Source organism: Mya arenaria, chromosome 14, assembly GCF_026914265.1.
Source record: "Mya arenaria isolate MELC-2E11 chromosome 14, ASM2691426v1".
Classification (NCBI taxonomy): Eukaryota; Metazoa; Mollusca; class Bivalvia; order Myida; family Myidae; genus Mya; species Mya arenaria.
Genome location: NC_069135.1, coordinates 20,056,005 through 20,068,531, shown reverse-complemented (window position 1 = coordinate 20,068,531; position 12,527 = coordinate 20,056,005). Strand labels below are relative to the sequence as shown.

The 12,527-nt window shown below is 35.5% G+C and overlaps 1 protein-coding gene across 1 annotated transcript in view; it reads right to left on the bottom strand.

The window, feature by feature from the left end:
- LOC128217627 (uncharacterized) overlaps positions 1-4,592 on the bottom strand; it is a 29,432-nt gene extending 24,840 nt beyond the window's left edge. The window contains exons 1-4 of the mRNA XM_052924892.1: positions 4,431-4,592; positions 1,944-2,833; positions 1,290-1,379; positions 249-414 (exon numbers count right to left, since the gene is read on the bottom strand). Of these exons, the coding sequence (XP_052780852.1) occupies positions 249-414; positions 1,290-1,379; positions 1,944-2,832 (1,145 nt within the window). The 5' untranslated portion in view covers position 2,833; positions 4,431-4,592. The remainder of the gene's footprint in view (positions 1-248; positions 415-1,289; positions 1,380-1,943; positions 2,834-4,430) is intronic.
- Positions 4,593-12,527: the final 7,935 nt, after the last annotated feature.

The window sequence follows — 12,527 nt, the reverse complement described above, 5'->3', positions numbered from 1 at the left end:
TAGCTAATTTTCAAAATATGAGATAAATGAATAATAAAATTTAGTCAAGAGAAAGAAAGAAATCAGTATATACCTTTAAGTATTGAAAATTTAATGGTGGTTTTGTGTATGTCAAGTTTTGAATACATATTAATATGTCAAATAAATCACAGTGAATTTAAAAAACTGCCAATATTTAAGTTTTCAGACATGTGTTGAGACAATGTTTGAGCCAATGAAACTAAAAATCAATCTCTAATGTAGAATACCTGATATTTTTCCTTGCATGGTTATCCCCTTTCTTTTTCTCGCCTCCTTCACCCTTCTCCCCCTTCCTTTTCCGTTTCTTTTTCTGTTTCCCCCCCTCCCCGTCACCCTCCGCATGGTCCCCTTTCTTTTTTCGTTTGCGTCTCTTCTTTTCCTTTGGGGCCTCACCTGTGGGGAAAGAGCACATATAAACAACTTATGGGTGAATCTTTGGAGAATTCATAAATCTGAAAAATCTGCTTGGGGCAAGGGGTCTGCAAAGGCCCTCCATGGGTACAGGGCCAAACTCTGGTTAGCCTGGGGTCCATTAAGGCTATGCTCCCAAGAAGCTCTTAAAAATAACTTTTTTAAAGGGTGTTTAGCACCATTATCAAAGTACTTAACTGAGATTTTTCAAGCCGAATTTCTCTTTCCATTTGTGTGAATAAACATCAATTGCAGTCAAATGTATATGTTTGCAAATGCTCAGTTAAACAAGAAGCATTAGTCAACAATTTTCAACCACAGAGATGGGATGTCCACACAAATGCATTATTATCATGATTTTGAGTATCATGTTCCATGAAAACATATTCAAGTAATAGAAAATTAGTCAGGGTTTAAGTTTATGCATATATGTAGCTTTTGGTACAAGGCAGCTGCTGATGACCTCAAGGCTTTATGACAGAACCAGGGTTTTTTCCCTTTGACAATTCAGCTTAGAGTCCAAGGACCCTCATGGTTGACTAACTGATACATGTAATTTGATACATTACACGACATTATATACCACAAAAGTTTATTGCAGTGGTCCCATGGATGTACAATATTATTTAAGTTGCCCGTGGTTCATGACAAGGAAATTGAATCAGGGACTACTGGTAACATTTGCTACATGAGGGAAATCCATGCAGTACCTGTATCGGAACCTATTTCTTTAAGAATCAGACCAGTGTTAAGCCTTAAATTTGTCATATCATTCCCTGGCGGTTCCTGCAAGGGTTTACCCCTCTCTCCCCATTAGTGTTAAATCAATTGCAAACACCAGCTTAAAATTGCCCTACCATCCCCTGAAGGATCCTGCAAGGGTTCAGAAGGTCCGGCCTCCCCCTCACCAGTCTCTCCAGCCATTCCCTCCACTTCCATATCCATATCTGAAAGAAACATTAGGTTATATTGATTATTGCCAGTGTCATCTGCTCAGTCATTGATAACATGTTGCATACGAAGCATTATATTGGGATAGATTTTTGCTTGACATACGAATGCCTGGTAAATACATGCCCATGTACATCATTGCCATTCATCCTTTATCATAAGAAGTTAAATTAAAAAAGAAATTAACAGATTATTACATCCTCATGTATTGCGGAAACTAAGATTATCATAGAAATACCTAACAGGCTAAAACACATTTACAGGTTACATTGTAAATAAAATAACTTCAAGAATTACAAACAGCAGCGACCTGTTTAGTCATAAATGGAAATTACATTTTCATTATTTTGCTACATATGTGCGTTAATTGAGCCAGCACTAAAATGGACACAGATAGAAACTCATCTTTTGCCATTTGTGCAGTTTATAAAGATTTTAGGTTATTGCAAATATGACTTTGATCCTTACATGAAAATGAGATCTGGTACTCTGGTGACTGAATTTTTTTTAAGTATACATATTAATGAATGAGAGTTTTGGAAAAGCATTTTATTCATTACCTGCAGCGAGATTGCCAAGTGAATTCAGCGCTTCATTGATATCTTCATCCTCGCCATCATCTTCGGTGTATTCTGCATCGCTATCTAGATCCTCATCATCTTCATCTTCTTCTTCGTAATCTTCATCATTATCATTCTCTTCCCCTTCTTCATCATCAGCAAACTCATCAACACTTTCCTTGATCTGGTCGTCAGTATCTCTAATTTGTTCATCCACTTCATTCAGCACTTCACCGAACTCATCACCAATATCAGTTAACTCATTAGAAATGGCTTCTCTATCATCAGCTATATCATGCTCATATGGCTTTACCACTGTATTTCCATTTTCTTTCCTATTCACATTCATTTCAAAGTCTAAAGCTTGTCTTGAATTCTGTGAATATATCTGCTGTTGAGGTACAGGTTGAGCACTCCCAATATTTGCTTTCTCTGGACTAATGTAATCATTATTTATCATATTATCATCATATCCATCATCGTAACCTTCATAGTCAAAGCCCTCTGCACCAAAATCTTCAAAATTTTCATCAGGTGTCTCACCAGCTATTGCTTCTGCACCTTGTTCATAATCTGGTTTAACACTTGCAGTTTTATTTTCAGCCACATTCATACCAATCGCTCCAAATTTTATCTGGTCCCAAGACGGAGTTTCCATTTTTTGCCTAGCAGATTTCTGACCTGTATCTGTGTAACTTTGGTAAGACTCTACTGAACTTGCAGCACCAACACTTTTCTTATTTTTGAACGCTTCATTTTTGCTATACTCAGAGTCCATGGTGAAATCTTCAAACTGTTCGTCACTGAAATCTGCATCCATTCCTTCAAATTGAGAACTCTGATTATCTCCAAATGATGGAGCAACCACAGCGGATTTTGCTCCTTCCATTCTGGAAGAAAACAGTATGTGCAATGATATAGACATAGTTATTATAGTATGCAATTTGAGAATGATTACCTTTGGCAAACAAGCTAACTTAACTTCTAACCATTTTTACCACTATGTTTTCAATCTAACATCAGGTCTTACAGGTTAAGCAGTGTTTGTGAATTTGAGCAAGCCCAAAAAAATATTAAAACAAGTACAGGGCTTGCACTAATTTTGACCACTGACTACTATAAAGGAAAGAAGAAACTTTTGGTAAACAAACAAATTGCACTTGACCAATGCAACTCGTATTTAAAAACAATACAGCCAAGATTATAAAAATTGTTACAGCCAAGACTGGTGTATGAATGTTACAGCCTAAGGAAAAGTCATTAAGTGCAATTATCAATAATTATGGCTTATATTTTTGTTACTTAGTGACATTTGTAAAAATTAAAACAAGCCAGTATCAAACCTAAAATATAGTAAAGCAAATGAAAGAATCAGATCCTTTATTGAATAGGGGGCTAAATCAGTAGATCTATAACGGCCCAGATTGGTGGACTAAAAAACCTTTATGTAGATAGGTAAATCTGTCTACACTGTATGTAATCCATAAAAACTGCCTCTTTGATAAATGTCAAAATGTTGAAAAAGTTCCCTTAATGTGCATTGTGGCTAAACAATATGGTCTTGCAATCTGGGCCATACTATTCGCCAACCTGAGCCGTGTGGTTTGACAAGCTGTGCCATATCATCCTTAATCTAGGCCATATCATCCAAATTAGGTAGCATTATTTGCCAGTATTGTTTGTATGTATGTATTTCTTTAGATCTTGCGGTCAAGGATAACCCGTGAAAGTGCAAGCACTCATTTCCAATGTGGTCCTTTGTTTTTGCTGAAGGGGCAGCACGCTGAAGAGACAGTGGTGGGATACAAGGAAGTCGGGGTGCTATACCCTAGCTCTTTTTGAAAGAAAATCCTTGGTTCTTTTACATGCTAAGTGTAAAGCACCAATACATGGGGTACTTTCCTGGGTTAAACCAGTACTTAGTACACCACTTTTCTAAGCACTACCCTTTAAATTTCCAAGCGCCAGGCAAGGGAGCTATTTGTACCAACTTTTAAAGTCTTTTGGTATGACGCAGCCAGGGATCGAACCCACGACCTCCCGCTCTGTAGGCGGACACTTAACCACTAGGCCACGGAGATGGTTTACTAATTAAATATTTTAAATGTCACTGATTCACAGAAAGAGCTTTATATAGAAAAATGTACATATAAATTCAGCTACATAAAAATGATTGGAAACCATAAACTATTACTGGGTGTTAACTATTGTAAATCATCAATCAAGCTTTTTTTAGCCCGGATAAACCAAGGGAAAGCTCTGATTCAGCTGATCAACTTCCCAGTTTGATAGTCTTTAATACTCCCCGCAACTGAAATCTGTTACATTTAATTTTATTGTTTCTTACTTCATCTTTTCTATACATCAGAGAACACAGTTAAGGATCATCCTAAAAGATATGACAACTATTCTTAATTTAACATTTCATGAACTTGAAACAGTATTAACAGGAAAATTGGGAACACAATATGATGTCTGATAATTTACCTGATTATGTAACCGTTTATAACAAATAAGAATATATTAATGTCCTATTTCAAATGAAGTTTCTATTGGCCTTCTTATGAAATACATTCCATGACTATTAAGGTAATGGTTGATCTTAATTACATAACAAATTAGGAAAAATTATCATTTTTCGGTATTTTAACAAAGGAAACCGCTTACATCAACGATTCTTAAAAAGAAAATTACGAATGATTTCAATATTTTATAAATGTACTCTTATTTGAAAACGCTATAATATAAAAGATGTTTAAAAAAATCGGCGTAGAAACACTTTCTTTTTGACATTTAAGTCAGATAAATAAAACTGTATTTTTTCATATTTATGATGTAAGCATTTAAAAAAGGTTACACCACAACATTTAAAAGATAATTGTTTGGGTTAAGCGCCACGCGGTAGTTACTTCCCTTACAATAAATTGATCAGAAATGGCGGATCGCTTCCTTCTCTGATATCCCTGATGTCATGCAGTGTACTGTATAGTCAACCTAATTTTTGCATAATACATAAAACGCAATAAATCAGTCACTACCGAATGCGACAGACAAGAATTGAAGGGAATGGTATTCCTAACCGTATACAAAGAAACATAAAATCATATAGTTTTAAATAGGTACAATATTGGAACAAATATTTACAAAAGCCATTTCTTATCATATCCATGCAAACAATTTTAAAAAGTAATATGGATTAGATCACTGTTTAAAGTGATAACATAAACTAGTTTCCCGGCAGAACGACCAGTTCATACGCGCACGGTTCCTATAGTTGACATTACACTGTAAAATTGTTGGTTCTTTCAAGAGAATAAAACAAGGCCAATAAATAGTTGGTAAAATTTTAGAATTGATTTAGCTTTCCATATAAAGTCTCTGGAAAGTAGTGATAAGAGGTGGTACTCTATTAATCATGTAATTTACAACATTCTGCTGATGAAACAGTAGCGTTCAGTAGGCATGGTTGCTCATATAATCTGGTCGATCCCTACCTACAGGTAACCATCCAAATCTCTGACCGGCCACCGTCCCGACAATATCAACACCTATCACTGTGTGGGAATCTTAATTGGAAATGCAAAATCGTAACACATTAACAAATATTTGCCGAAAAAAACAACACAACTAGTAGTTTGGATTCGACTAATGTAAATGATATATACATTTAAAACAGTCACACGTCGATATAAGCCCTTGTTATTCAATTTGATTTGTTTTATTAATATTCAAAACGCGACTGAAATATGTTCTGGTATTTGAATGCCACATCTTGTCTAGTTGGTGTAATCAAAACCCATTTTCCGTGGAGACAAAGGATAAAAAATATTCAGTGAAACAACTTATAATTCTCAATTTGTTCTATTCGTTTAAGTCTTAAATGATTATTTGCACATTGAGCATTTTCAAATGGGACCTGTCAAGGTGCAGATCGGCGTTCTAAATTCCAAGTAGTTTTGAGTGCACCGGCCTTATTTCCTAAATGAGAGGCGGTTCCATACATGACTGTCCTCAAAGCGAAAAAAAATCTTCCCATATTTAGTTGTTCTTTCTGGTGGCACATCTACAGTTTTCATATTTGAGATTTAAATTAAATGCCATAAAAGCTACACGGCTTGAACATATTCTGATGAGATAACGTACAAGGATTCATTTGGACACTTGAGACGTGGGTTTACTCTGCTAACAAAACTATAAACAAAAATTGCTTTTGATAGATAACTGTAAACAGTAAAACTTGATACTTAACACACTGTGAGGATTCAATATCGTGACCAGTATACACGATTTTAAAGTTTTTAACATATTTTATTTTTGTTTAGAACCAAATATCAAAAATTCAGTTATGCCAAGATATACAGATAACGAACAAATAACACATAACATTGCCACGTTTAAAATATATGACTCTGGGTACTTTACGAGCAAAAGGAATCGTACTGTCACCCGCAAATGAACCCAACTTACATTCAGGGTCATTACTAATGGTTATGGATGTGAGTACGTAACACAATAAGTATTGGAAATGATTAGATGCAACACATACTCACATACATCATAGTGAGCTATTCTGATCCAGACCGCAAACCGTAGAAGTTAAAATGTACTTGCAATTCGACAATGAAAGATATCAATTGTTCATCATATCTGTGACCAATAATACATCTGTAATCTTACTCCCAGATCATATTCAAATTTTCATCATAAACTGTTATGATAATATGTTTCCAATGAACCTTATCTCGTTCACCTTCATTTATTTTATTTCCTCTCACTTTCCCAATCACTTCGTAATAATACTATAAGGAAAACTACATGCACAAGCCCAGTAGCAAACACAGTGAACAAATAAACTGTTTAGAAACACCTAACGCTTTGGCCTTAAGGACATTGGACAAGAAACACATACTTATTCGTACAAATAACATGTATACCAAAGAATAGTACAAAAGGTATTTTTTTATATTTTTTTGTAAAAGAGATTTAAGAGTTTCGCAACATATTATTACATTATTTTTATATGTTTTTTCTGTTATTTTCTAACTGCTTAATGGTTTAGGGTTTGTATACTGGGCTAAAAGTTTGCTGCATTATTACACAATTATGAATTCTTAAACAAATCTTAAGATATTATGTCAGTGCCATTAAGTATATATATCTGATATACGGAGGTGTCTCGATCCAAATTTTGATATGACGCTATCCACAGAAGTGTTTCGATCTATTACATGATATGGCACTTTCTAAAAAAGCGTATAGATCCATTATTTAATATGACACTATTTACCGATTTGTCTCGATCCATTGTTTAATACGACACTTTCTAAAGATGTGTCTCGTTCCACTATTTGATATGGCACTATCTACAGAAGGGTATCAATCCCTTATTTGATATGACACTTTCTAAAGATGTGTCTCGATCCACTATTTGATATGGCACTATCTACAGAAGGGTATCAATCCCTTATTTGATATGACACAATCTACAGAAGAGTCTCGATCCCTAATTTGATATGAAACTATATACAGAAGGGTCTCGATCCCTTATTTGATATGACACTTTATACAGAAGAGTCTCGATCCCTAATTTGATATGGCACTATCTACAGAAGGGTATCAATCTCTTATTTGATATGACACTTTCTAAAGATGTGTCTCGATCCACTATTTGATATGGCACTATATACAGAAGGGTATCAATCTCTTATTTGATATGACACTTTCTAAAGATGTGTCTCGATCCATTATTTGATATGGCACTATCAGCAGAAGGGTATCAATCCCTTATTTGATATGACACTATCTAAAGATGGGTCTCGATCCCTTATTTGATATGGCACTATCTACAGAAGGGTCTCGATCCCTTATTTGATATGACACTATCTAAAGATGTGTCTCGATCCCTTATTTGATATGGCACTATCTTCAGAAGGGTCTCGATCCCTTATTTGATATGACACTATCTACAGAAGGGTATCAATCCCTTATTTGATATGACACTATCTAAAGATGTGTCTCGATCCCTTATTTGATATGACACTATTTACAGAAGAGTCTCGATCCCTAATTTGATATGGCACTATCTACAGAAGGGTATCAATCCCTTATTTGATATGACACTATCTAAAGATGTGTCTCGATCCCTTATTTGATATGACACTATCTAAAGATGTGTCTCGATTTATCATTTGATATTACACTTTCTACAAATGTGTCTCGATCAATATTTGACATGACACGATCTACAGAAAGGTCTCGAACCCTTATTTGCCATGACGCTATCTACAGAAGGATCCCGATTCCTTATTTGATATGGGACTATCTATATATGTGTCTCGATCCACTATTTGATATAACACTATCTACAGAAGGGTTTCGATCCCTTATTTGAAATAGCAATATCTACAGAATGGTCGCGATCCCTTATTTGATATGACACTATCCACAGAAGGGTCCTGATCATTTATTTGATATGACACTATAAACAAATGTGTCTTGATCCACTATTTGATATTACTTTATCCACAAAAGCATCTCGATCCATTATTAAACAAATCCGCTGCATCTCGAAGGGGATGTTGCAATGTACTTAAGGTAGTATATGGTATGCGCATTCACATTTGACAAAACCTTTGTTTTAAGATAAACTTTTAAAGATTCCAGATTTATTTATACAATATCCAGACGGGCATGTAGAATGCAGACCTTACAGATGAATCAATGCATTTATTATACTAAAACCAACATAGAACAAAAATAAATTTAAATATCTCTCTTATATGTACAGTGTGTGTATACCACGTGATAAATTGTGTCATAGATGCTACGTCGTAAGGCAATATTTTGCCTTGAATGAAGACTTTAAACCAAGATAACTTCACTATTTCTTCACCATTTTTATTGAATCATAGCGCAGTCTCCGCCGCTTAGGGAGCCCCGTCTACTGTCTTACCAGAGTTTGATTGAGAGTTTAGTTTCTTAAAACACTTCGACAAACCTTTTCATATTACGGCCGTCTGACGGAGCACTGTCAAACCATTGCTTTGGAAACAAGTTTGTCGAAGTGATTGATGAAACTAATGCACCAGTCAATTGAAACCACGGCCCACCATGTCCGGTGAATAGCGGGGACTTTGACTTTCGGTCTAGCCAACCCCGGGTAAAATCCCCGCACTGCGGATACGAACTGATGGTAAAATCCCCGCCAAATGCCCCGCACCCCAGGGACCCCAGGTAAGGCCCATCCCCAGCTATATTTTGCGCGAAGACAAAACCACCGCATTCACCCGGCACTGCGAGGCCACCTGAAAGGTAAAAACACCGCCCATTTCCCCGGCTATCCCCGGTTTACCGCCGGACCTGGGGGAGCCGTGGTTACAATTGACTGGTGCATAATCACCTTATCAAACTCCGGTAATAAAACTAAGGCGGGGCTTTTTAAGAGGCATAGACTGCCTTTTGTTTCATTTGAAATGGTGTAGTAAAATAAAAGTTATCTTTGATTGATGTCTTCGTTTAAGGCAAAATGTTGCCTTCCGATGTAGCATATATGACGCAATTTATCACGTGGTGTACACACACTGATGTATATAACTCAAGTAATATTTTTTGGCATAGCTTAATCGACAATATCAAAAACGCTGCATGATTGAAAACACAACGCAATTAGACACAGACAGCCCCAACATATTCAGACGCATATATGCTGACAGTTTTGATTAAACTGACTTTGTTAACATTGATATAAGGAGACAGTGTATTGAACGTCATCAAAGAAACGCTCTATCCGGAAAATTGGCATTGAAAGAAATAAAGTAACAAATGACATTGGGTGAAACTGACTCGCATATTCAATGTGGTGGGATCGACAATATCTTCCACTTAATAATGGAGCACAGAACGTCGTCAAATTATGTTGCAAGAAAAACCAACATTTTTTTTCTCAACTCAACAAAAAATAAAATATAGACGATTTAAAACATTCTGTCGAAAGTTTCACAAAAAACTTGCATGTATCCCTTTGATTCTCGTTTTTGAAATGTACTTCCAAAACGCTAAACATCGATCAAATGAGTGAATGGGAGTGGCTTCTTTAGCCCCAGTTCCTTTTATCCTCTGTACCAAACATTTGATTTTATTCAATGTTCAGTTTTGTTCATAGAAGAAATTATGTGCTTTATTAAAACTTGAATACTTTACTTTCTCTTTGTTTAAAATTGTTTTCGGAAAGCCCACTTGGTAACATTGAAACTACACTGGACTTGCTGGGGCACGTCCGTGAAAAGGAAATACATACTGCTGTGACTTGGCGGTGCTATTATACGTCACGCAAGATAGATAGATATATATATTTATTTCGGAAAGAAATACATGATACATCGTTAACTAAAACAACATGTGTAAAAAATTCAAACATTGTTTACAACATGAGCCCTAAAAACATCACATGGCCACCAACATCAAGGATGACACAAAAAAGAGGTAACTCTTATTTCCGTTGTTGTCCTTTTTGGCGGTGGCCTGACATTTAGAGGCAAAATTAACATTAATAGGGATATATGTCACCTTGTTTTATACATATATTAATACTGTATCACAAACTTAAATATCACTATTGCTTGGAGATTGTATCGCAGAATATCACATCAAGTTGCTAGTACTTAAACCATCGTGTATTGTTGTAAGATATAAGGTATCCCGGCTATAATAAACTAGGAAATGGCGTTTAAGGGAAACCTTACAGGAAGACAAATTGTCAATATGCGTAATTTAAGGCGGTAACCTTTTCCACAACGTGCTACCTATAAAGCTGAATACCAGACAAGTTAGCCCCAACACTAGTGACAGCAAAGGCGCCCTTATGGCTAAGCTTCATGTTATTGTGAAATAAATGAGCACCCATGTAACTTGGAGCAACACCAACTTTAATTTAAACATGATGAAGCATAATCTGTTCAACACGTTTGAAACACGTTTGATTACAACTAGTCAGTTGAGAGAAGTAAAGTTCTTTATTGATATTACTTTTGTGATTCAGATTGAGTAAAAATCTCATTAAATGATTTTGGGTTGTTTGTAACTTTTTTTAAGACCTGAATCAATATATCTTATTACAAAGTATATGCATAGTCATAATGACACAGAATTAGAGACATAATAAGACATAATAAGACGTTTTTTAGTATGCTGGATAAGGTAGTCCTTTAAACAGTACAGAAGCATTATACTTTTTGAGAACTGAACAAGCCCTAGTCTCCAAAGATAGATTTTGATCCCAGATAGAACCCATATACTAAGAAGATGAACCCATGACATGTAACCTCAAGGTTTTGATCTGACTTCAGTTTATATTTGAGCCAATAAGACTCTGTTTTACCTAGGTGTAGTGTCAACTCATTGTCAAATAGCCATTGAGTCACTAACCTAAGACAACTATAAACAACTTCTAAACAAGAGTTTTATTTTTACCAGACCCAAGTATGCCAGAGTCATCGGCATAAAGCAGAAGTCAAATTTTGACCACAGCTGACATGTGATTTACATATACTAAAAATAAAAGAGGTCCAAGTACAGACCCCTGCTGAACACCACATGGAATATTAGCACTTGCAAAATGTATTTTTGCTACATAGACAAGTTGTTCAATGTTTGGGAGATATGATATGAACCAACTCTAGAAGAATCATGCTTACTAGATAACCCATATCCATTTCCAGCCTAATAAAGTCAGTTAAATGAGTAAAGCATGTGTCAGTTAAGAAACCACTTTTGGAACTGGACAGAAAACAATACAGTAACTGTTTACTTTTAAAGTTTAATTCGACCTGGTCATAAACAACTATTTCAAAGACTTTTGACACAATACTTAAACTGGAGACAGGTCGATAATTGCCAATATATCAATTTTCTTAAAAATAGAAACAGCTAAAGCTATTCTAAGATCAAAATGAACAAGTGACAATAATAAGTACTGAATAAGTGACAAATTGATTCAAAAAGGCCCTCAACCTACGCGCATTGCAGCTGATAGGTACTTGTTTGTTCAATTTGTTTACGTGATTCAAGAAATAAATAAACCTGTGCCAGACCTTTCGCAGCTTAACTTGTATCTATTTCTGCAGGAATATAATAGGGTATGCTTTCTATCTCTCACTATAGCCATTAGACATCCATACCTATTACACATTTCCGGATTTGGTGTTCACTCCTCAAGTTCTCAATCAATGCTTCGGTTGTACTACGATAGCGTTCTCTACTACATCGAACCTAAAGTAATAGTAGGTGGTCGCTCAATATACACTTATTAAATGCCTCGTTGTCTGGTATTGATAAACATTTAACTATATTCTGTAATCCTTTTATATTCTGTTCGATCGCTTAATACCTAGCTTTTCAGGTTGCTGGTGATTTCATCTTCGCCGCTATACCTATAGCTCTAATAAGAATAAAATAATTATACTTTTTATGTCCTACACTTGTCAGCAGATGAATAATTATATTTGTATTGTGACTTACTTCGTACTTGCATTGAACACTTATTGACACTGTTGTCCAATCTTATATGTCGTTATATTGACATGTATA